Raw genomic sequence first — 22,771 nt, forward strand, 5'->3', positions numbered from 1 at the left:
TTCAAGCCTCAAAGTGTTTAAAAATTCAATTAACATATTGCATGTAACGCAAATAACGCAAAATCAGGAAAAAAAATTATATAATTTTTCATTTTGTCCTTTTGGGTCAGTCAAAATTATAAAATATCCACAAAGGTAAAATCTTCTGAGCAAATTTTATGTTTGGTAGTAATCGAAATTTTTTTTATGTATGGAAGCCATCGTTATCAATTTTAAATTTGTTTGTGATCGAATAAACAGTTCAAATTCTTTATAAAAAAAATAAACAACTCAGATACAACAACATGTTTATTAAGAATCGAATGCACGACTTCCCACATAAAATGGGGAACTTTTACGAAATGGTATTGGACAACAAACTTCACGTTTGATCTAAAAAGAAAAAAAGAAAAAAAATTTACATCTTTTTATTCGTGTATAGACAACGTGTAAATACCGAAATACACAATGCGGTTTTTATGTGGAGACCAACGTTTATGTTGTTATATAATTTTTGACATCCATATATTTATGTATAAATACACGTCATCTACTGACAATGCTTTATTTTATTTTTCGTGAACTCAACCGCATTTATGAGTTATGTATTCAAATCTAAATTCTAAAAAGGAAAACCATATTTCATTTTTACCATTTTTTTATTCTTTATTACCCCAACTGCATGATGCCACTCCCAATAAAAACAAAAATCCCACTCAACTCCCCCCGAATGAAAAAAAATTCATCCCCAAAATTTCACATCTTTCACTTTTCTACCGGCAGCTCTATTTCTGCTCTGAATTTGTAAACACCCAGAAAACCAAAATGAGGTGGGAAAGGGTCCATCTTCAACCTCCACACCAAGCTCAGCACCACCCACAAGGAGTGTCGCTTCAGAATGGCATATATGGCCCAGGCAAGAGGTGGGGCCACACCTGCAACGCCATTAAAGAAGGAAGGTTGCTCTATGTCTTTGGTGGTTATGGCAGAGATAACTGTCAGACCAACCAAGTTCACGTCTTTGACACTGGTGGGTCTTCCCCAGATGCTCAATTTTGTTCTTAGATTTCTGGGTTTATTTGTTTTCTGCTAATTCTGGTCGCCATTGTTGGTTTCTTGATTGCTGTGGGTGAAAGTTTGGATTTTTATGATGTGTTGTGTGGGTTAATGTGCATGTTGGGGTTTAATTTGTGGGATTATGTATCTGTCTTCCATATTTGGACTGGGATTTTCTATTTTGTTGATTCATGTTATACAAGACTAGTGGTGGGGATTTGGTTTTTAGGGTTTTATTGCTGTACTGGGAAGTTGGTTTCTTTTGGTTATGGAGATTGTTCATTTTCTGATTGTGAGTTGCTGAGTGCAGTTACGCATGCATGGAGCCGGCCAGTGATAAAAGGCACACCTCCAACTCCAAGGGACAGCCACAGTTGTACCACTGTTGGTGAGAATCTATTTGTGTTTGGAGGCACTGATGGGACGAACCCTCTCAAGGATTTGCATATACTCGACACTTGTGAGTGATTTCTCTCCTGTATAATGCCTTCCTTGGTGTCTTTTGATGAGCTACAAGTTCTAGCCACAAAATTTAGGTGGAGTAACTTAATTAGATGTTATGTATTTATTCTGCATATGGTATGCAGTATGTTTATGAGATGAATCTAAAAAGTTTTGAACTCACAAAGTTTGCCAACACCATTCCCAGTTCAGGCTTATATTGGAGTCTTTATTACCTACTTTTGTGATGTGCATGTTGTGTCTGTACTTGCTTATGTTCCTGATGCTTTTTGTAGCTTCACATACATGGATATCTCCAACTTTAAGAGGTGAGGGGCCAGAAGCTCGGGAAGGCCATAGTGCAGCGCTTGTTGGGAAGCGCCTATTTGTCTTTGGTGGCTGTGGAAAATCAGCAAATAATAATGAGGAAGTCTACTACAATGATCTGTACATCTTGAATACAGGTATGCTTTCTTCATCTGATTGTTAGTTTGGATTATGCATTTACTTGGGCTTGAGCATCCCCTGATAAATTTTATACATGATACAAGTTTAATCTTTTCTTCATCCTTCTTGTAGAGACCTTTGCATGGAAAAAAGCTATAACATCGGGCCAGCCACCATCTCCTCGTGATAGCCATACTTGCTCATCTTCAAGGAACACAGTGATTGTGATTGGTGGGGAAGATGGGCATGATTACTATTTGTCTGATGTCCATATTCTCGATGCAGGTAGTGTTATTTTCTTAGATTCTTTGACCATTACAAAGTGCATTACACAGCAATCGTTCATTAGTTAATATTGTTTGTCTAGCTTTGGAATGTTGTTTAGATATGTACTTTTAATAATAATGGCATCACTGAACTGCATTAGATACGCTAGTGTGGAGGGAGCTGAACACTTCCGGCCAATTACTACCACCCCGAGGTGGTCATTCTACGGTTGCTTTTGGGAAGAACTTATTTGTTTTTGGGGGATTCACAGACGCACAAAGTCTATACAATGACCTCTACATGCTTGATGTTGGTATGTAATTAATACTTCTCCAAAACATATTCTAGTATTTCCATATATGTATGCATACATGTGTGGACCGTATGTGAAGAAAGAAAATCTCTGAATTTCAGGATTGAGATATGTGATAGGAGTCATGGGAGTATTTTACACTAGTTATATAGATAACCACATATTTGAGTTCTTGTAGCTCCCTGTGGGTCTATCGTGGATATCATTGAATAAGTTGATTCTATTTTTCTTCAAATTTTTTCACTGAGATGCACTGGCAGGACCAGGCCTCAATGTTATGGCTGAATTTACCTGTATATATTTTCTTTTGTAAAAAGTAATGTTCGGAAAAATTTAATGCTTTTGCGCTGTGGAAGTTAGGAAATAATTCCTTTATTATTGATGTTATTAAATTTATTAGAAATGTTAAAAGAGTAGGTGGGTCATGGGTGGAGATCCATTCATCCAATAAATGTTTCTTATATTATTTCATTTTTACATAATTGGTGATATTGGTGGAGCAGGGATTTGATTTTGACCTTGACTGTACACTAAATGTTCTTCACCACTAGAGTTACAAGCACCATATATCATTTCTTACCTAGCTAGAATATATTGGACTGATTCAAAAATAATTTATTGATTTCTGAAGAGACTCAGAACATGCACTGCTTGTTCTGTTTTTCCCTTATCTGTTGGTTTGGCTACATTTGTGGATTATTTGTCGGTTTGATATCTCTATGTCTACATGTACTGTGTGTTCTAGCTCCTTTTATGTGTTGGCTCAATTATAAATTTGCTTTTTTAATGATACCACTACTTTATTCCCAATGTTGGTGCAGATACTGGCTTGTGGACAAGGGTGATAACTACAGGTGATGGACCTTCTGCTAGATTTTCGGTTGCTGGGGACTGTTTGGATCCTGCAAAAGGAGGTGTTCTTGTGTTTATTGGTGGTTGCAATAAAAGTCTTGAAGGACTGGATGACATGTATTACTTGAACACAGGTGAAGTGTGAATTTTTCATCATTTTCCCATGAATAGTGCAAGTATCCGCTGCACTTCTAAACCTGACAACACCCCACCCATCTTCCTTAATATAATCGAGTAAACAACCCTAAATCAGCAAATCAAACATTCACTATCAAGCTCAACATAGACCACTGAACACCCACATCCCAAATCCCAACAAATTGCACATCACGAAATAGTGAATGTTATATTTATTATCGTTTAATTAAAGAAAGTGCTTCTCATATACCATAAGCTTGGATCTGTATGGTAAAAGGAGAATCTTCTTCTCCTTAATTGAAGATCCTATACTTCAATTGTTTCCTTTTTCTCCAGATATTCCTGCAATCATTGTTCATTTTGATTTATTGTCACAAAAACTAAGAGTCAGGATTTCAGTGTTCCATGTTCGTGATGCTCTTTCGGCTTTCATACTTTTTGAACCTGTTCTTTCCCTTCTCAGTATTTTCTATATAGTGTAAAACATTTCCTTATATCGACCATGAAACTAGGAATTACATAAAGCAGCTGACTTTTGTTGGTACCATGGAACATTTCCTATTATATAACTAATAAACTTTTGAACCTGAACTTTACCCTTCTCAGTATTTCCTATTATATAACTATTGAAATTTGGTCACGACCGAGCTTCCTTGAGCTGATCTGCACTGGAGCTTCGCAAATTAAATCTTTCCAATTCCAATACATCATAGATATTTTCTTATTGCTTCTTCTGAGTACTCCTTTTAAGGCTCAAGTCTTCTCTCTCTCTCTCTCTCTCTCTCTCTCTCTCTCATGTTCTCTTAAAATAAAATCCTTTTTGAATTAACATTGTTTCACTAAACCACTGGGTAACTTTGGAATTTCCTGGTTTTAAATGGAAGCTCCCTTGAATTATTATATTTGTTTATTTTAGATACTTTTGCTAGAGTATGAAATTTGATAAAAGTTTTGCTGATCTGATATAATTTCTAATTTTAGGACTTGTCAGAGAGAGTGAAAGGAGGCTCGAAAAGTTATCATTGAGGAAGCAATTAAAGCTAAAGTGCCAAGAACAAAATCTCACTCCAATTCATGACAGAGCTCTTGTTCCAGTTGGAACTGGTGCTGACATTTTCCAGCATGGGACAATTCCATTTTATGGCCAATCTGGTGAGTATACTTTTCCGGTTAGAGTCTCATTGGCTTTGCATATATTTCTAGGAGTCCCAAACTTTGTGCTTTTTCCTGCAACTATTGTCTAAGAGATTACTATCATTTTGTGTTTGGATTCTTACTGTCCCCTGCATGCATATGATCTAAATACATTTACTTTGTCCGTGGATGGGTTTTTGAGTGTGCTCGCCATATCTTCAATTATAGGAGCTGAAATTTCCATCCTTAAGGTTCTGCTGCATGATTTAGGAGTTAACATATGTATGCAGATGACTTTTATTGGTTATCTGTTACTGCAGGTGAACAAGTTATCCCATTGAATCAGTCCACGCCGGCAAAGAGGTCATTTCAAGCAAAGGTTACTGAAAGGTTGTTTGATGGATATACAATTGAAACTGTTATTGATGGAAAGCCACTTCGTGGTGTATTGTTTTCCAACAAGTCAGAGTTCTGTATTCCCGCAGCTCCTAATTCCAGTAGGTAAGTAATGGTCAATCACGATAACGATATATCAATCACTGCTGCTCCCATGTAGAATTTTTAACTTTAAATATGATTTTGTGATTGTAACTTCAGGAAGCGGGTTGCCAGTGAGGTTGATGGGATAATGTCAAATGGTGGTTGTAACAGCAAGTCAACTGAGTCTAAAGGCATCGGCCAAGAGGCAATTGATCTCAGACAGCCGGTCAATGCTCAAGCACAGGAGTCCACATCACAAGAGATTGCTAGCGGACAGGTCTTGGAAGTGTGCTGTTTTTGGCAATCTTAAAAGTTTACTTAAAGATATCTTACAACAACACTGCATCCCTTTGCACTGTAAATTTTTCTGATGTGAAACAATGTGGACTGTTATGCAGGTTTCTTCTAACCCTGTGCAGTTGGTGAATCCCTCGAATCTAGGAGATGCTCTAAAATCGAACACTGAAGGTCTAGGAAATGACAGAACCGAGGTATGACTGTAATGAGCATTTAATTTCTGATATAGTCTGTTGGAGGCTTGCTGCATTACATGCACATAGGCATGCATGCATTCATGACATTTTCTTTGATACACATTTCATCATTACCAAGCTTGGTTAAAATCAACAGATTCACATAGAACTAGTATTATTTTCTCATCTGGTAGCATATAGCTATTAGATATGAACGGTATAAATTCGTTTTGAAAATCAGCATATTCATTGATTCAGAACTTCCTTCTATCGTGCCAGTTGTATGTACTTCAAATCACATGGAACATGGAAACCAAAAAGATCAATTACATGATATTTTATTTTTATTTCATATATACGTATATATACATAGTTTTTCATCCGATGACAGACCAAAACGATTAGTTGCCATGGTGACCTTAATGAATCTGACTTAACTAGTATTGCATATTATCTTCTGATGAGCTCATTAGCTGTCCGATTTTGTGATGACAGATAACAACCGGAGGAAACAGTGCAGCAATATCTTAACTACAGTTTGGTTGAGGATTATCTCTGAACATGCCCCAAAGAAAAACCACATTTATTTGTACATTTATCATGTCAAGGCGATCATGAATGCATGTGATGTAGAGGGGGATATACAGAATTTGCTAACTGATGTAATCTGTCACCTTCAAATATTGCTAGGTCTAGGATTCTAGTTGTATGTTGTACTCGTCTAAACCTAGTGATTAGTTCCGATTCAACCCGCTTCATACATTGTGGAAGACGAGGTTTTGTATCAGAAGTTGGTCGCTTTCTTTCTGTAGCAAAAGAATTGCTATTGCAGCTAATCACATTCTGCTTCTGGTTCTATTTCCATGAGAATCTTTGTCTTGTTATCTGTACAATCTCTTTTGATGGAAATTAATCTTAGAATATTTTCTCAGGTCGTTTTTGGCACTTTTTGTACCGAGGAAATGTGGTTTCTTTATATTTTCATGTCTTGGTGTTAAACATTGCCTCCACTGAAATCCGCAACCTTGCAAGCTCATGCCTTGTAACAAGGTTTACTGAATACTGATATTGTAAGAGTTGGAACTTTGGGATAGATCGGAAGAGCTTTTCCTTAGTTTTTGAAGGGATTAAGAACTTTTGTTGAACACTGAGGGTTGAACTGATAACCAAAATCATTTTACATATACTGGGATAGATCAGATAAAGAACTCTGGTTAAACATCGAGGGTTGAACTGATAACCAAGATCATTAAACACATGAAATTTAACTGTAACAAAGCCGGAATGCAAATTCTAGCTGCAGGAAGCAGTACAGTATTACAGCATAATAGAAATCATCTACATGAGGTCTCAAGGACCAGAACTGACGATTCCAACATCAAAAGGCCTTACTGGCCACCACCTCCAAACAGGTAATCGAGAGATGAACCCCCACCAGGAGCTGCATGGACCTTTGTGGATGGACGATCCTGTCAAGCGAATTTTCAAGAATCAGCAGACTAATCAATGTAGCAAGTAATGCAAACTACAATGAGAATGCATTGTCCCAGAACAGCATAGGTGTGCATAGATCTCAAGTGCAAGGAACAAATTTAGGTCTTCTCAGCACTACCATATCTCTGATAATGTTATCTATCAGCCATTTCATGGGCCTGATTATTGTTTGATGTTCTTGATGTTGATGTTCATAATCCTAGTAATAACAAGAATGTGCGCACTGCAGTACATACACACATACAGGTGGCCAAGAGGCCCAAGCATGGAAACCTAAAAATCAAAAATTTGGAGCAACACTTCTAAAGCACATTCCCTGATACTGATATTGCCAATCACAACTTCAACAATCTAGTTATTTGATTCAAAGTAAACAATGATTGAGAGCCAAAACATACTGTGAGGAAGTTTCCACGGTTCTGGCCATCAGCTCTAAAGTAGTTGTTTGAAGTGTTCCCAGGAACACCTGCTGGAGTCTCCTTATTGATCACTTCCGCAGGTGGTGGTGCAGCAGCAGTAGGCTTAGGAGTAGGTTCAACTTCCACCTGAACCTTGGGAGTTACAACCTTTTTGGGGGCAGGATTCTGACCTTCTTCTCCACCTCCAAAAAGATAGCCCAAAGAACTGCCTCCCCCTCCACTACTCCCTCCACGACGCATGTTACCTTTTTAAAGTATAGCCTGCACACATTTTTCCACCCACTTAAAACAATTAACCAACCTGACGACAACCAATAACAAGCTATGACTGCTATGTCCTACAGTAGCAAGCAGTAAACAATAATCAGGATCACAAAACCACAACAAGAAAAAAAACCCTCAATTTGCATTGTGAAGAGTTCTTTTCAAGTGCATAGGAATAGATCGAATACATGATATGCCCTCATGCCACAATTCATGTCAACAACCGAGACACAAAAAGTTACATGAATAAAGAACACAGGCCGGGAAAAGCAAAAGAGATCTGTATGCCACTTGATTTCTAAAATATATAATCAGAACCTAAGCAACTCAGAGTCTCATCTCAAGTTTTACAGATCTCTACACCCCGACTCGTAATGAGATAAAGCATTCAAGATATTAATGACATCTGCAATTAAAATTACTAAACAAAAATCTCTGCCTAAACAAAAGCAACCGGTCTAACCATGAGAATCCGATACTAACAAAAGCACGAAACCATGTCTAAGCAGCAACGTAATCTAACATTATCACAATACAATTCTGCTCGAACAGTCTCAATACATTAAAATTCTACAACTGATTTAGCTTTATAACGCTTAATCGAATTGAAAACCTGCAACTCCATCGTCAAAAATAACAAACATAACAAGAAGATGCAAATGCAGGGCTGTAAATTGCGAAATTATGCAGAAACAAATGCGATTCGCGACGACATTTCTGACCGCGAAATCGAAATCCGAGTTCGAATAGAGCAGATCTACAGGAATCTAGGGCAAAATGGAAGCCCTAAATTGGGGAAAATGAAGACAAAGCGGAGAAGAAGAAGAAGAAGAGAGAGAGAGAGAGAGAGGCGGTTACCTGAAAAGTAGGGGTTGGGTGGATTTGGAGAGTCAGATCTGAGTCGCGAGCGAGGAGTGGGATATGAGTAAGAGGTAACGTTTATATATAGGGAAATGAAATTCAAAATCGCGTGGGCTGTGGGGTCGTTGTGATCTTTTTCTAGATATTTTTGGAAGTGCTTTTGGGTTGGGCTTCAAGGGTCGGTTGTCGGTGTGAGGTGGGCTGATGTCTGTTGGGCTTGAGCTCTTTTTCGACCCAAACGGGGTGGTGCTATAGTATAAAACCCCCAATGAGAGTGGTTCTATGGAAACAGTGGAAATCTAACAAAATTTTTATGTAATGGAATGATTGGAATGTAATCTTTTTATGTCACTTATGTTGTAACCATATACATGTTAGGTTTTTCTCAAGTGTATAGTTTGCATCAATCTACTCAGCTATGTAGTCACGTCTCTCACATATTTTATTTTGCATAACGTTGTATATGTTGATTTTTTTAAAGTAAAAAATGCATCAGTATTATTGAATTTTGCCAATTGAGAATATGTGTACTACTCATCCTTTACGAGTGAGTAAGTTATGCCATTTGAGAATGTGTGTACTACTCATGTATTTGACGAAACATGAAACTTCAGTTAAAACACATGTATGTGATTGAAAAATGATAAACTTAAAATACTTCACAAATCACGAATAACAAGTATTGATTTTTACATGATAGCAAATGTTGATCTTATGATTTTCAAGAGTCAACTTTTACGAAAAGTTCACACATACGATAGAGCGATGTATTTGTTTTCATAAACATTATGAAAAAACGTCCACCACCATAGATAACGAATAAATACCGATTATGCTGTACATGACATTACATAATAATTGAATATATCACACGATTATTTATATTTTTAATTTTTGGAGGAAACACAATTTGATAACACAAAACATATTATGGCCTCCACCCCCTGATGGCAAGATGAAAGGCGTATCGTCAGATTTGATTATGCTCGTCAGCATATTGGGAGCTTTGTCTTCACGATGTGTCACCTGTTATAAAGTAAATACTAATAGAGTAGTCGACATAACACTGTTTGCTAGTATGTGTATGTTTGAATATATTGTAATTTATAAAGGACATCGTAATTTAGAGATGTATGTGTACCGCTCCCGATTGTATTTAACCGTTTTATTAATCGTACCGGCTTTTATTTATGTAAAGAAAAATTACAGATAGGCACATAAAAAAATAAGAAAAAGAAAAGCACTCGACTTTTTCTTCGTTCTCACGCAGCTAAACGCAGAGTTGGAAGTTCCGATTAGTACCACACAGAGAACAACCAGGGTTTATAGAAGTTCGATTCCTCACACTCTCACTCAAACTTCCAGTATTACCATAACCAATTCCAAAATCCCCTCCCAATAACTACGAAACCAATTTCAAATCCCAACGCGTTTTAGGGTTTATCTTCCCCGCCTCCAAATCCCTCCGAATCCATAACACCGATTTCAACACTCTCATCCGGTAAGTCTTACACTGCTTTCATTATCACCTTTCGTTTTTACTCAACGAGATTTTACTTATTTGGTTGTTGAGAGTGGAATTTGGATTTCACCGAATGCTGGGATTTTCGGTTTTTATAAATTCGGAATGAAGTAACTGAATGCTTCTGTTGTTATAAAACTAAAATGCTTAACGGATTTAGGGACATAGGAATTGGTTGGTTTGAGTTTTCGATTTCGATATACACTGTGTGTAAATTGTTTATTTTGGTTTTTGATGAATTCAGGAGAAGGATTTGCTGAAGTTAAAATCTGTGCAAACTAGTTTTGATGCAGGACACCTAGAGTTTTGGAGGTCTTCATTGAGTTGAGCCATCTGCAATGTATGGCCAACCTAATTATGGTCCGCCGTTTGCGCAGGGTCAGACACCAATGCCACCTGCAAACCAGCAGCGTCCGCCGCCCCTGCCACCACCACCGCCTCCCTTTACAGCACCACACAATGTAGTTACATCTGCAGCCCCACCGCAGCCAGGTCCTTATTTATACCAGCACGGTTTTGTTCCTGCTGCTCACCAAAGCCCGCCTGTTTTGTTCAGTGGGATGATGACTACAGGTCCATCGTATGGTGGAAACACATGGCATAACGCGCAGCGTCCTCCAACTACAGGAAACCAGAATTTCCAACGGACTCATCCACCGGCACTTGTGACTCCTCATGCTGCTCCTTACCCAAACATGTCACAGGCTGCAGTACCACATGGAGCATTACCGCCTCCTCCCCCTCAAGCGGCATCTGCTCAGTCACCTGCTCCACCGTTGCCCACCGCTCCTTCACCTTCAACTTCATTGCAAAACCTTGATCCTGATCATGGGTCTAATAAACTTCGCTTGGGTGAAATGAGGGGCATGAATAACCAAGTCACAGCCAGTAACAATTTCGAACATTTCACATCTGTGCATGAGCACTCTCAAAATGTTCAAGGTGGAAGTGAATGTGAAAAAGCAGGTTCTCTTGCTAGAGATGGAGTATCATCAAATGGAAGTGTGATGTTAAACATTTCTTCACCTCCACCTAAGCCATCAGATGACATAGTTCATAAGATTGATTCTATCTGCCAACTTAGTGCTATGAATGAAGGGAAAATTGAATCACCATCAAAGTCTTCGCAGATTGACTCTTCATCTCAACCTGACCAGTTTATGGTTTCTTCAGGTTATAGCTTGCCTGCTGATTCTGACATGGAGATGGAAGGTTAGTATACTTTAAACTTAGTTCTTTTTCCCAGTATCCATAAGTCTGACTGTGACATTTAGTGTACATGCTAGGGAAGGTAGTTATTTGTAGGATTATAATTTCTGATCACCACATATTGGCCTCCTATTGAATTATGTTTTTTGCATAGTAGTACGGAAGGTTCGTTAAGTACTTATTGGTAGGCAAGGTGCACATTTGTGAGTACATAATTATTGATCACCATATATTCAGTCAATTATAAATTCTCATTTTATACAGAAGTATGCGGCTGTCTAGTTTTGGGGCTGGGAATCTCCTGTGCCCATGTTGACCTGATATTCTAATTGCTTAGTGTTGTGCTCTGTACAAACTCTTTGATCTTTGTCATGTATGTTTCAAGTAACTGAATGAGAGCTGACACTTTGATTTCTTTGGATGGGTTCAAGATGATATTACCTTGTCTGACGGAACTCAGGAAGTTCATAATTCATCTGACGCTCTGAACCGCACGTCTGATATCAATCATGGGGAGCTTGATGTCAAAAAGCACCTACATGGAGCACAGAGTTCACCAGAATGGACTGATCCCCAGGGTGTCTCATTTGAAAAGGTGCCGTCCTCTTTGTCCGAATGCCAATTAATAATTCAAGGGGCACCATCCAGAGTTGATATTTGTTCAACTGGAGCTTCTGAATCCCCTCTGGCAAGTCAACAAGAGAAATCTTCGATTCCCAAAGCTGATGATCAGAATAAACTTGATGCTTCTGCAGCGGCTGAGGCAACAACTTCAGATGGGTTTTCTAACCATATTACAGTTAACAGTCCATTTAGACTTCTACAAGACTATGCCTCTGAAAACAGTTCAGAAGATGGTGATGTTGGTATACCTCCATCATCAGTTACAACTAACGTTAAAAGTAGTGCTAAAGATGCTGGGTCTCAGTTTGAGATAGGATCTAAGAACCCATGCATGACTGATAAAATGTCTGGGCGGCAATATGAATCCAGAAGGTCTAAATTCTCCTTGGATACAAAAAAAGATGTTAGGAGTACTGATACAACATTAATCATTGAGAGTCATGAGGCTTTCCAGGGAAAAGATGCATTGAATGGATCTCCTATTGATATCGCTTTCAAAAGGGACAAGTCTCAAGAAGGGAAAAAGACCAAGTCTGAATGTCTGCCAAAGGTGGATGAGTATGGAAGATTGGTCAGAGAAGGTTCCAGTGACAGTAACTCTGATGGTTCACATTATAATAAGAGGCGTAAAAGAGGCAGAAGCCGCAGTCGTAGTCGTAGTCGCAGCCGTAAACGGAGCCGCAGCCGCAGTCGGTCTCCTCTTGACAGTAGGAGGAGGAGGAGTCCTCCGAGGAGGAGAGAGAAGCGAAACCGTTCGCCCAGGTACTTCCTACAGCTTTATATGTGTATCTTTTTGGTTGTCAGATTATGGAGACTTAAATTTTAAGATTTGGGCAGCGTGGGTGTTTGCTTGTCATAGTGATAAAGGTATTACTGTGAGTCATAATATTCTTCTGAATTATTGGTGTTTCAGTTGGTCTTCTAGGAATCAAAGAGGCAGGAGCAGGTCTCCCACATTTAGGCGTGCAGGTGAGTTCAGAGATGAAAATAAGAGACAGGACAGACGCCACATTCCAGAATGCTTCGACTTCCTTCGAGGCAAATGCTCCCGTGGAGGATCCTGTCGGTATATGCACAGTGAGCATGACCGAAATGATGGTTCATGGCGCCATAGGAACCAGCAAAAGCATCTAGAAGTTCAGTCTAGTGTGAAGAAATCTAGGATTAATGAAGAGATTGAAGATAGCTCTGACATGAGACTGCATGGTGAAGCCAAAGGTCAGGAGATGCAAATCTATCCTGATATGATCACAAAAGATGGTCAGTTTAATGATACTGATAAAACTGATTACAAGAGTTCTAAAATGACAGCTGCTACAGTGCAAGTGAAACAAACTCTTCTTGGGAAGTCGGAGGAACACAGCGCTCACAATCCTGAATCTCACCACCCATCCGCTGAAATGTTGAGCAGTGTTGATAATATGAAGTCACGGCGTGATACTTCTCAGGCAATTGAACAATCTCGAAGCATTAATTTTGCGGGAGAGGTTCAAAAGGCTTATTATCCATCTCAGCAGATGGAAGCTTCTCTTGTATCTGATTCACCACCTGATCGACCATCCAAGACTTCTCCATATAAGGTTTCTAGTATTGAGCCGGCAGCAGATGCAATCTTATCAATTCAATCATGTCCCACCGAAAGTTCTAATGCTCAACCACTTTCATCAGGACAGTTTTCATCACAGTTTTTGGCTCCTAAAGAGTCACCTCTGCCCGGTTTTTCTGCTGCAAATAGTCCATATCCTTCAAAGTTGCCTCCTCCTCCTCCTCCTTCACTATCACAAGGTACCAGTGTTGCTCATGTGCCACAGTTGCATAGGGACTACAGCCAGAGGCCACCCTATCCAGTTCAGTCCATTCCTACAGGAACTATGCATGCACATGCTTATCAAGGTCCCTTATCCAACCAACCTTCCCAATTCCCTGTATCACAAGAATCAACTTGGCCATCCTTGCCACCGCCACCTCCACGACCACCATATGATTCATCTTTAAATCCAGGAACTGCTGCACAAGATGCTTCTTCACACTTTCAGCAGAATCACTTGGCTCCAAGGAGTGACTTCGGTTCTCAGAGTTCTATGAGGCCTTACGGCTCTTACCCAACTGAATCCCCTCATTCTAAGGGTGAGTTTCTGCATCAGATGTATCCTACGTTGTCAGAGCTTCCTCATCCTCCACCAAACAGGGAAGATTTCGGATCAGGCAATCCGTCAAATCAACATTTTGGGGGCCCTGATCATATGAGAGAAGATCGCTTTACACATGCTCCTGTGCAGAATGTAAATCCTTCACACTCTTTTGCTCAGGGACACACACACCCTCAACCCCCACCTCCTTCACAGGAATTAACGAGGATCAAGATGAAAAATTTCTCTGGCGACAATTTCCCAGTCGGGGAACTTTTCAATTCATCATCACAAATTCATCCTCATTCACATAACCAACAGCCTAGCTATGGTGTTGGTGATAGCATATTGGGTGTGCCTGGGAAGACTGGTGCACAATACCCTGTAGGTGGTAGCATTTTGGGTTTCCCTGGGAAAGATGGGCCCATGTCCCGATACCCTCCAGATATGCCTGACAGAAGTCAGTTTTCTCAAGTTCCTGATTTTGGGGAATCTAGAATTCAAACACATCATAATCCTTACGCAGCTACTTTTGAGCAACCATTGAGCTTCAAGTTTAGTTCTAACACTCTCATTCAAGGAAAGAATGCGCCTGCTGCTAACATGTTTGATACACCGGTCCAAGTCCCAGTCGATGGGCAAGGAGTGGGCAGTGCTGGATCAAGACAGACAACCTCCTCGCCAAGTTCTGCTGGAGCTGTTAGTCAGCTTTTGCGCAAGTCAGTTAGTGAGCAGTATGATCCACTTTTGGACAGCATTGAGCCATCGGGAAATCCGCTCAATAAACATGATCAGAGCCAAAAGCATACAGCCACCAATGATTCAAATATGATGGTGAGGTTCAGTGGTTCTTGTGAGCCATTAGATGTGGAAGAGAACAAGAAACATACAGAGGTTGGCCCTGTTGCATCGGCTACATCTCTGGATAATGACGGCTATGGTGAGACAGCAGATGCAGAAGTGGGTGTCGTCGAGGATGAGAGTCTTAGTAATGATGATGGTGGAGCAAACATGGCTGTAGGAGAGATGGAGATTGATCAGGTGAAATCTGGAGGGAAGAGCAGGAAGAAAAAGGATTCCAGGTCAACTAGACTTTTCAAGAGTGCTGTTGCAGATTTTGTAAAGGACCTTCTGAAGCCATCATGGCGGCAGGGTAATATGAGCAAAGAAGCCTTTAAGACCATTGTTAAAAAGACTGTTGATAAGGTATCTGGAGCCATGAAGAGTCACCAGATACCGAAGTCCGAGGCAAAGATAAATCACTACATTGACTCATCTCAGCGGAAACTAACAAAGCTTGTGATGGTAACTACTTTTTCTCATCCCTTTACTTATGCCCACCTGCTATGTCTTCATGCCTTTCAGCAATTTTCAAATAAGATTTAATAAAAACAAGGAAAATGTGATTTTTCTTTTCAACAATTAAGGAAATTGTGATTGAACAGCTTTAAAACTTGACACGGCTGCTTATTCTGAATAGCAGCCCATTGTCTGAACTTACTTTGGCTCTTGGTTGCTTCATTTAATGTTGGGCATGAAAAAAATGAAGAATAAGGAACTTCTGCAATTTTACTACTGTATTAATAATAGTTTCAAGCTTTTAGCTTCATCCTGTTCGCTGTAACTTCTGCAGGGTTATGTTGATAAGTATGTCAAGGTGTAGACCTCAGCTATGATTTGATCACCCAGCATGCAATGGCAGAAATTTTGACGAGGCGTTACACAGTTTTTTCGAGTTGGAACTCCTCCGTAGGCATCGAGAGCTCGCAGATAAATAGGGAATATGAACGAACTCTTGCTTGTCATAGATCTCGGGTTTCTTGTAAAGTTAACCCTGGAGGGATGTCATTTTCGGAGTGACGAGTTAAATGACTTCCAACCTTGCTTAAGGTACTGTGGCAGCTGCTGAAGATGAATGTTAATGTCTCTTCGAATATCATTATTGTATATTTCCGATTTAGTAAAAGATACACGTTCATAAAATGGACACTGTTTATTGATATTACAGATAAATTTCGAATTGAACCTCTTTCTTCTTTCACAATCTCCTGAGGTACTACCAATTGCACCCAATTTCGAATGAATATCATGCTCTCGCAACTCTAATTTCGGCTCTAACAGGTGAATTTGCTCTCAACAAGTGTGAACATTGCTCAAGGGTCTTGTAAAACAGTAAAAGATAAATATAATCTTCACCAATGCTCAGCCTTTCACTATGGTACCTTCCTAATAAAGAAAGTAAAAGTAAAAAGGTGCAGTAAAAGTAAAAGGTTAAAAAATTAAGGAATATGAAAAGGCCCAGGCAAAACGAAGCAAAGCAACTCCAAAACCACAGTTGGATTTCTAAGCAGCCGCCCAGTACCCAAAGCTCGTAAATTTCTTTCTCCTCTTATCAGAATTAGGGTTTCTGCGGACGACGATTCAGGTGCTCCCATTTGCTAATTGAGCTTTTAGATATCTTTCGGTATTGATTGTGGTGATAGATACAGGTCTCTCTCTGTATTCGATTCTGGGTTTTCTAGTTTTCCCCCAAATTTGAATTCTGTATTCAGACACTTCCATGGCTCTACTGGGTTTTCTGGGTCCTTGTTACTTTGTTTGATATCTGGTAAAGTTATAGACTTTCATGAATGCTTAATATTATGCTGGTTTCTCGTTTCGAATTTGAATCGTTCTAGCAGTATTGGGTTTGAATGAGTATTGGATTATTTGTATTGCTGAGATTTTGGGCTTTCTTGTTTATCAATGCATTGTGTTGGGTTCTTAGTTCTGTTTTGAATAGTCATTTGTGCATTCGAATAATGGATCCTTTTGTTTTATTATGTTAAAACGAGCAAAGTAGGTATGTTTTAGCTGCTGAAAGATTAAGTGCATTAGTTGAAATGATCACCAAGTAGGATTAAGGTTATTAGTTCAAGAAGTTTCTTTTGCTTTTTTATCTTTTTATTTTTTCTTTGAACTTATTGTTAACACTTGGGAGCATCATAATGTTCTGTTGCTAATGAGAAATTGAACATGTCACTTTATGCAAACTTTCGTCTAAATACTGTTTCGTGATCTCTGGTTGTAGGCATATTCAAGTTCTTACTGTCTATGTCATTCGACTCCTGGTAAAGGAAGAGACAAGATGGCGGTGGAAGATTTGTGTCTGCTGACTTCTGAAACTTGCACAGTACCGAATTCTGAGAGTCCTGAACCGGACGTGGAGCTGGGTAGTTTACTGAAAAAGAAGAGAAAGAAGAAGAAGAGGTGTAAACTTGAAAGCAGTGATAAGAGTTGTGAAAGTCCCTCCCTACAGTCTCAACCTGTGCAACTCTCAGATCAAGAAGCATCACAACCACTTAGAGAGAAAAATATCACAATTACCGATTCAGAAAATCTTCAGTCAAATTTGGAGCTGAGTCTTTCCACAAAAAGAAGAAGAAGAAAAAGAAAGGGTATGAAACCTCTGAGGCAAATGATACAAGTTGTGAAAGTCCCTCCCTACAGCCTCAACTTGTACAACTCTCAGATCAACAAGCACCTCAACCACTTACAGAGAAAGTTGCTACAATAACAGATTCAGAGATTCCTCAATCAAATGTGGAGCCGGGTCTTCCTTCAAAAAAGAAGAAGAAGAAGAAGAAAAAGAATGGGTGTGAAACCTCTAAGACCAATGATACAAGCTGTGAAAGTCCCTTCCTACAGCCTCCACTTGTACAACTCTCAGATCAACAAGCACCTCAACCACTTACAGAGAAAATTACTACAATAACAGATTCAGAGAGTCCCCAATCAAATGTGGAGCTGAGTTTTCCACAAAATAAGAATAAGAAGAGGAAGAAGAAGAAAGGGTGTAAAACCACTGAGACAAATAATCAAGAGGTAGAAATGTCACAACCCATTGAGGCCGTACAGCCTCAACTTGTACATGTGATAGATGAAAAGCTAGAAGTTCCACAACCCATTGAGGATTTGAGCTTCTCAGTGAAAAGCAAGAAAAGGAGTGGGAAGAAAAGCCATAAACTCCATGACTGTAAAAATGAAGTCTGCGGCGTTCCTGTTATGGAAAGTAAAATGCCAGCAGTGGATCCCTGTATACAGCCTTGTGTTGAAATATCATTAAAGCAGCTTGTTGCGGAGCCACTTGTGGAGGGAATCAGTACAGCAACAAACTCCAAAAGTCCCAATCCCAATGCAGATTTCGGCTGCTCACAAGAAACAAAGAAAAAGAAACAGAAGAGAAGCCACAAAACTAACGTGGATAAAGAGCTATTAGTGGAAACAATGATGGCAGAAGCAGATCCATCCTTTAAGCCTTCTCTTGCTATGGTCTCTGAACAAGAAGCACAGATTTCACAACCACTTGTGGAGGGAATGAGCAGAACAGTAAACTCAGAAAATCTCAGGCCAAATGCAGAAGAAACAAAGAAGAAAAAGCGAAAGAGAGGGCACAAAACCAGTGACAGTCTAGAGGTGCCGCCACCACTTAATACTGATGCAGAACCTCATGTGGAGGGAGTGAGCGTGACAATGAATTCAGAAAGTCACGAGCCCAATGCAGATATTAGCTGCTCACAAGAAACAAAGAAGAAAAAGCGAAAGAGAGGGCACAAAACCAATGACAGCTTAGAGGTGCCGCCACCTCTTAATACTGATGCAGAACCACATGTGGAGGGAGTGAGCATGACAATGAATTTAGAAAGTCTCAAGCCCAATGCAGATGTTAGCTGCTCACAAAAAACAAAGAAGAAAAAGCAAAAGAGAGGGCGCAAAACTAGTGAAGTAAAGAGCTATTAGTGGAAGTAATGACGCCGAAAGCAGATCCATCTCTCCAGCCTTTGCTTGCAATATTTTCTGAACATGAGCTAGAGGTGCCACCGCCACTTGATACTGATGCAGAACCAATGAGTGTGATAGTGAACTCGGAAAGTCCCAAGCCCAATGCAGATATTAGCTGCTCACAAGAAACAAAGAAGAAAAATCGAAAGAGAAAGCACAAAACCAAGCTATTAGAGGAAGTGATGACACCGGATGCAGATCCATCTCTTCAGCCTATTCTTTCTGAAAAAGAGTTAGAGGTGCCACTACCACTTAATACTGATGCAGAACCACTTCTGGAGGGAATGAGCACAACGATGAAATCGGGAAGTCCGAAGCCCAATGCAGATATTAGCTGCTCACAAGAAACGAAGAAGAAAGATCGAAAGAGAAAGCGCAAAACCAGTGAAAGTAAAGAGATATCAGTGGAAATACTGACGCCAGAAGCAGATCCTTCTCTTCAGCCTTCACCGGCAATACAAGAGGTAGAAGTATCACCACTTCATACTGATGCACAATCACTTGTGGAAGGAGTGAGCACAAAAACCTCAGAGACCCCCAAGCCCAGTGCAGCATTTGGTTGCTCACAAGAAAAGAAGAAAAAAAATTCAAAAAGAAAACACAGAACGAATGAGAATAAGGAGTTATTGGTGGAAGTAACGATGCCAGACACGTATCCATCTCTTCAGTCTCCGGTCTCAGTATTCTCTGAACAAAAGGCAGAGGTGGCACTACCGCTTAATAATGGTACAGAGTTGAAAGAAACCAAGATTGACGAAGTTCCTTCCTTGTCACATTTGTCTCCAATAGCTGATTCTGAAGTAGTTGCTATCGGAAGAGAGGGCAATCTCTTGCAGATGTCAAACTCATCACCTGAAAGATCTCTTCTCAACTGTTCTCAGAAAAAGCTTCTCATTCTCGATATTAATGGGCTGCTTGCTGATATTGTCCAGATGGAAGTTTCTATCCCCAGCAGTTTTAAACCAGACAAAATAATATCTCGGAAAGCAGGTGATGTTTGATATTAAATACCTATTGAGCTTTATTCTCTTAAAGTGGTGTGGAACCTCATTCTCTCCTCTTTATTTCACAGTTTTTAAGAGGCCATTTTGCGATGATTTTCTACAGTTCTGCTTTGACAGATTTAATGTAGGTGTTTGGTCTTCAAGAACCAAGTAAGCTCCAATCTTGATATATGTACTTTTTCCAGTTTTTTATTTGTTGGTATATAATATTTTACGCCTGTTTTCAGGAGAAATGTGGACATTTTTATAGACTTTCTTTTGGGGGACTCCAAACACAAATTACTCTTTTGCTGGGTAAGGATTAGAGTAAATTCTGGTTGTGTTAAGCTGATCTTCATTAATTCTGCTTCTGGGAAAATAGGATCTTAATTATTTTTATTTGGTTCTGCAAAATAGGTTCTCCATTATCTAAATCAACCACTTTACAACTTTGTTGTCATGTTTATTGCTTTTGCAGAACCAATGGCACTGCACTTCTACCAGGTTCAAGACGGAGGAGAACAAGAATAAGCCCCTCGTGTTGAAAGAGCTTAGAAAATTGTGGGAGAAGCTTGTGCCTGGTCTTCCCTGGGCGAAAGGAGAGTACAATGAATCCAACACATTATTATTGGATGATTCTCCATATAAGGCTTTGCGCAATCCGGTCAGTTACTTTACTATGACATCTTATATTTTTCTCTCGAGGATGCGGCTGATTTTACTATGAGGTTGACAGCTGATTTAATTCTTCATCTTTGTTCTTTTTATCGTTTAGGTGAATACCGCCATATTCCCCACTTCATATCAGTTCAGGAACAGACAAGATTCTTCATTAGGTGAGACACCATCACAGTAGGTGTTATTCTCTTTTTCTTTGGAAATGTAATAAAGATAACCAATGCAGACCTGTACATATGGGCATCGTATACATGAAAGCAATGCTGTAATGCTGTAGGTCAAAATGTTGTCCGTGTGTTGCGTAGTCTTTCCATCATGCCCTTCAAGCATTTTGGTCTGTTTTGTGTACTTTTCCTTCTTTAGAATTCCAATTTCAATTTCCAGTGGAATTTTCTGATGGTTCTTTTTTACTCCTAAGTCGTCAAGAAGTGTAACCAAAGAAATCTGTAATTCTCATTATATTTAATGTGTTTATCATGTTTTTGTGTCCTTTACTCTTTTTTGTGGTTTTGGTTTAATGTCCAGTTATGGACCCAGGATTTTAGTCAAAAATGTGGCTTAATAGACTCATAGCCTGAAATTGTTGCTCTCTTCTTACTCAAGTTTAACAAATAAATTGCAGTGTGGGTGCTTGTAGGCTAGAAAATGCTAGAATTAGTTCATTGTTTTAGAATTTGCTACACCTTAGATGTACTATTCAAAATAAATAAATACATAATTCAGTGGGTGCATCAGCTCCTACTGGCCATGGGGGCTAGGCCTGCCAGTGCTAATATCTTAGTTTCCCTATCTTATGTACTCTAAAATAAGATCCTTTTTGAGCAGGATTGTGATCTTATATCATACCTTGTATTTTAAGATATAATTGTCGTATTAGTGATTTTATTCACTAAAATAAGAGTTCTACTGATTGTATTAGTTTTACATTATGACATGCTGTAATGTGGTCTTTCCTACACCTGTTCATCGCAGGACCTGGAGGCGATATCCGTTCTTACTTGGAAGGGTTGGCTATGGCTGAGAATGTCCAAAAATATGTGGAACAGAATCCATATGGTCAGCAACCCATAACAGAATCAAATCCTTCTTGGAACTTCTATAGGAGAGTTATAGAGGATGTAAAACCCTTGAGATGACTTTGGCCTTTTTCATGCCTTGAACCCATCGATGGTTTGCAGGTCCATTCCATATGTAAGTTTTCACATTAACATGTATTGTTGTGACCTATTATTTTTTGTTGTCCCAGTTTTGCTTAAATGAGATGTACCAGGCATATTGCTTGTAGAATGTTAGGCTAGATCAGAAATTTGATTCCTAGTTCTTTAGTAAACCTGCGCTCACCAATCATTTTTTGTCATGTGCGCATAAATTTTGTTTATTGTTGGTCAATGCACTGAATAAGCTTTGGCAAATGAAAGTTCAATCTTCGTAAGTGCCTCTAAAGATGGTAGGTCCTCTCTCTCTCTTTAACATTCGTTTGTCATTGTGAACTAAAACACACGACAGAGGCAGGGTTGTGAAATTGTAGCCACCATCTTTAAACTTGATGCGGATAGTTGGGCTTGTTGACAGTTGATAGAAATTTGTTACCCGACCACCATGTTCTGCAAATCTTATACTTTGAGTTTGAGGAAGATCTTCCGGGTTGCTTTGTTATATTTCCAGCAGGGATACAACACCAACCAAATATGATTCCATGTGCCTGCCTTGTTTCAGCTATCAATTAGCTTGTTTGAAATGTACATCTTTTGCACCAACCAAAATTAAACCGGCTTCTATAACCAGAAATTGGTCCCTGCTTATTTATATGGCTGGTTCAAAGTGACAGCTACTGAAGTCCATTAGTTAATGAAGGCACATTTCTAGAATCTCTTGTGTTGTTTGTTTGCAAGTTTTTTGAAGGCTATTATCGGTTGGTACTGGCTGATTTTTATTTACCACGATGATCATCTTGGAATCTGCTGCTACATCTGGCAAATCAATTGCTTGACTTGGTTTCAGAACTTCTCGATACTTTTCCATGTTCAATATTGCATACATTCCAGCTTTTCTTAACTTTTAGATCGATGAATTACTTCTGTTCATCATAAAATTGTTTTTCTTTGTTAGATAGATAACACATACTGTTAGCCAATTATCTCTCTGTCTCTCCCTGCCTCCTGATCATAATGCCTCGTATTATTGATT

The 22,771-nt window shown here is 39.3% G+C and overlaps 4 protein-coding genes across 4 annotated transcripts; 3 read left to right on the forward strand and 1 right to left on the reverse strand.

The window, feature by feature from the left end:
- The first annotated feature begins 804 nt into the window (after window positions 1–804).
- LOC101297257 (RING finger protein B-like) lies at window positions 805–6,308 on the forward strand. The gene is made up of 11 exons (XM_004301059.1): window positions 805–1,009; window positions 1,346–1,495; window positions 1,773–1,940; window positions 2,056–2,208; window positions 2,351–2,503; window positions 3,325–3,489; window positions 4,475–4,645; window positions 4,948–5,128; window positions 5,225–5,384; window positions 5,506–5,598; window positions 6,076–6,308. The coding sequence occupies exons 1-11, from the start codon at window positions 805–807 to the stop codon at window positions 6,109–6,111; spliced, it is 1,635 nt and encodes a 544-aa protein (XP_004301107.1). The 3' UTR covers window positions 6,112–6,308.
- Window positions 6,309–6,700: 392 nt separating this feature from the next.
- LOC101309836 (protein SPIRAL1-like 1-like) lies at window positions 6,701–8,727 on the reverse strand. The gene is made up of 3 exons (XM_004299243.1): window positions 8,616–8,727; window positions 7,473–7,754; window positions 6,701–7,049 (listed from the first exon to the last, which is right to left on the reverse strand). Exons 2-3 carry the CDS (start codon window positions 7,731–7,733, stop codon window positions 6,969–6,971), a joined length of 342 nt encoding a protein of 113 aa, XP_004299291.1. The 5' UTR covers window positions 7,734–7,754; window positions 8,616–8,727; the 3' UTR covers window positions 6,701–6,968.
- A 1,169-nt stretch (window positions 8,728–9,896) lies between these two features.
- Window positions 9,897–16,144, forward strand: LOC101297549. Its single transcript, XM_004301060.1, has 5 exons — window positions 9,897–10,119; window positions 10,385–11,352; window positions 11,781–12,735; window positions 12,887–15,407; window positions 15,736–16,144. Exons 2-5 carry the CDS (start codon window positions 10,479–10,481, stop codon window positions 15,763–15,765), a joined length of 4,380 nt encoding a protein of 1,459 aa, XP_004301108.1. The 5' UTR covers window positions 9,897–10,119; window positions 10,385–10,478; the 3' UTR covers window positions 15,766–16,144.
- A 277-nt stretch (window positions 16,145–16,421) lies between these two features.
- LOC101310125 lies at window positions 16,422–21,926 on the forward strand. The gene is made up of 8 exons (XM_004299244.1): window positions 16,422–16,527; window positions 17,173–18,557; window positions 19,091–19,913; window positions 19,996–20,077; window positions 20,155–20,221; window positions 20,385–20,570; window positions 20,682–20,742; window positions 21,557–21,926. Exons 2-8 carry the CDS (start codon window positions 17,973–17,975, stop codon window positions 21,718–21,720), a joined length of 1,968 nt encoding a protein of 655 aa, XP_004299292.1. The 5' UTR covers window positions 16,422–16,527; window positions 17,173–17,972; the 3' UTR covers window positions 21,721–21,926.
- Window positions 21,927–22,771: the final 845 nt, after the last annotated feature.

Source organism: Fragaria vesca, linkage group LG5 (genome assembly GCF_000184155.1).
Source record: "Fragaria vesca subsp. vesca linkage group LG5, FraVesHawaii_1.0, whole genome shotgun sequence".
In the NCBI taxonomy this organism is placed as follows: Eukaryota; Viridiplantae; Streptophyta; class Magnoliopsida; order Rosales; family Rosaceae; genus Fragaria; species Fragaria vesca.

What these genes read in the sequence shown, in the direction of transcription:
- LOC101297257 (XM_004301059.1), top strand. Translation starts at nt 805, where the DNA reads ATGAGGTGGGAAAGGGTCCATCTTCAACCTCCACACCAAGCTCAGCAC. An exon ending in CCTCTACATGCTTGATGTTG is followed by an intron (nt 2,504 to 3,324) that starts GTATGTAATTAA and finishes ATGTTGGTGCAG; the next exon opens with ATACTGGCTTGTGGACAAGG. An exon ending in TAGGAAATGACAGAACCGAG is followed by an intron (nt 5,599 to 6,075) that starts GTATGACTGTAA and finishes TTGTGATGACAG; the next exon opens with ATAACAACCGGAGGAAACAG.
- LOC101309836 (XM_004299243.1), bottom strand. Translation starts at nt 7,733, where the DNA reads ATGCGTCGTGGAGGGAGTAGTGGAGGGGGAGGCAGTTCTTTGGGCTAT. An exon ending in ACCGTGGAAACTTCCTCACA is followed by an intron (nt 7,050 to 7,472) that starts GTATGTTTTGGC and finishes TTCGCTTGACAG; the next exon opens with GATCGTCCATCCACAAAGGT.
- LOC101297549 (XM_004301060.1), top strand. Translation starts at nt 10,479, where the DNA reads ATGTATGGCCAACCTAATTATGGTCCGCCGTTTGCGCAGGGTCAGACA. An exon ending in AAGCGAAACCGTTCGCCCAG is followed by an intron (nt 12,736 to 12,886) that starts GTACTTCCTACA and finishes TTGGTGTTTCAG; the next exon opens with TTGGTCTTCTAGGAATCAAA. An exon ending in AACTAACAAAGCTTGTGATG is followed by an intron (nt 15,408 to 15,735) that starts GTAACTACTTTT and finishes TAACTTCTGCAG; the next exon opens with GGTTATGTTGATAAGTATGT.
- LOC101310125 (XM_004299244.1), top strand. Translation starts at nt 17,973, where the DNA reads ATGTCACAACCCATTGAGGCCGTACAGCCTCAACTTGTACATGTGATA. An exon ending in ACAAATTACTCTTTTGCTGG is followed by an intron (nt 20,222 to 20,384) that starts GTAAGGATTAGA and finishes TTGCTTTTGCAG; the next exon opens with AACCAATGGCACTGCACTTC. An exon ending in ATAAGGCTTTGCGCAATCCG is followed by an intron (nt 20,571 to 20,681) that starts GTCAGTTACTTT and finishes TTTATCGTTTAG; the next exon opens with GTGAATACCGCCATATTCCC.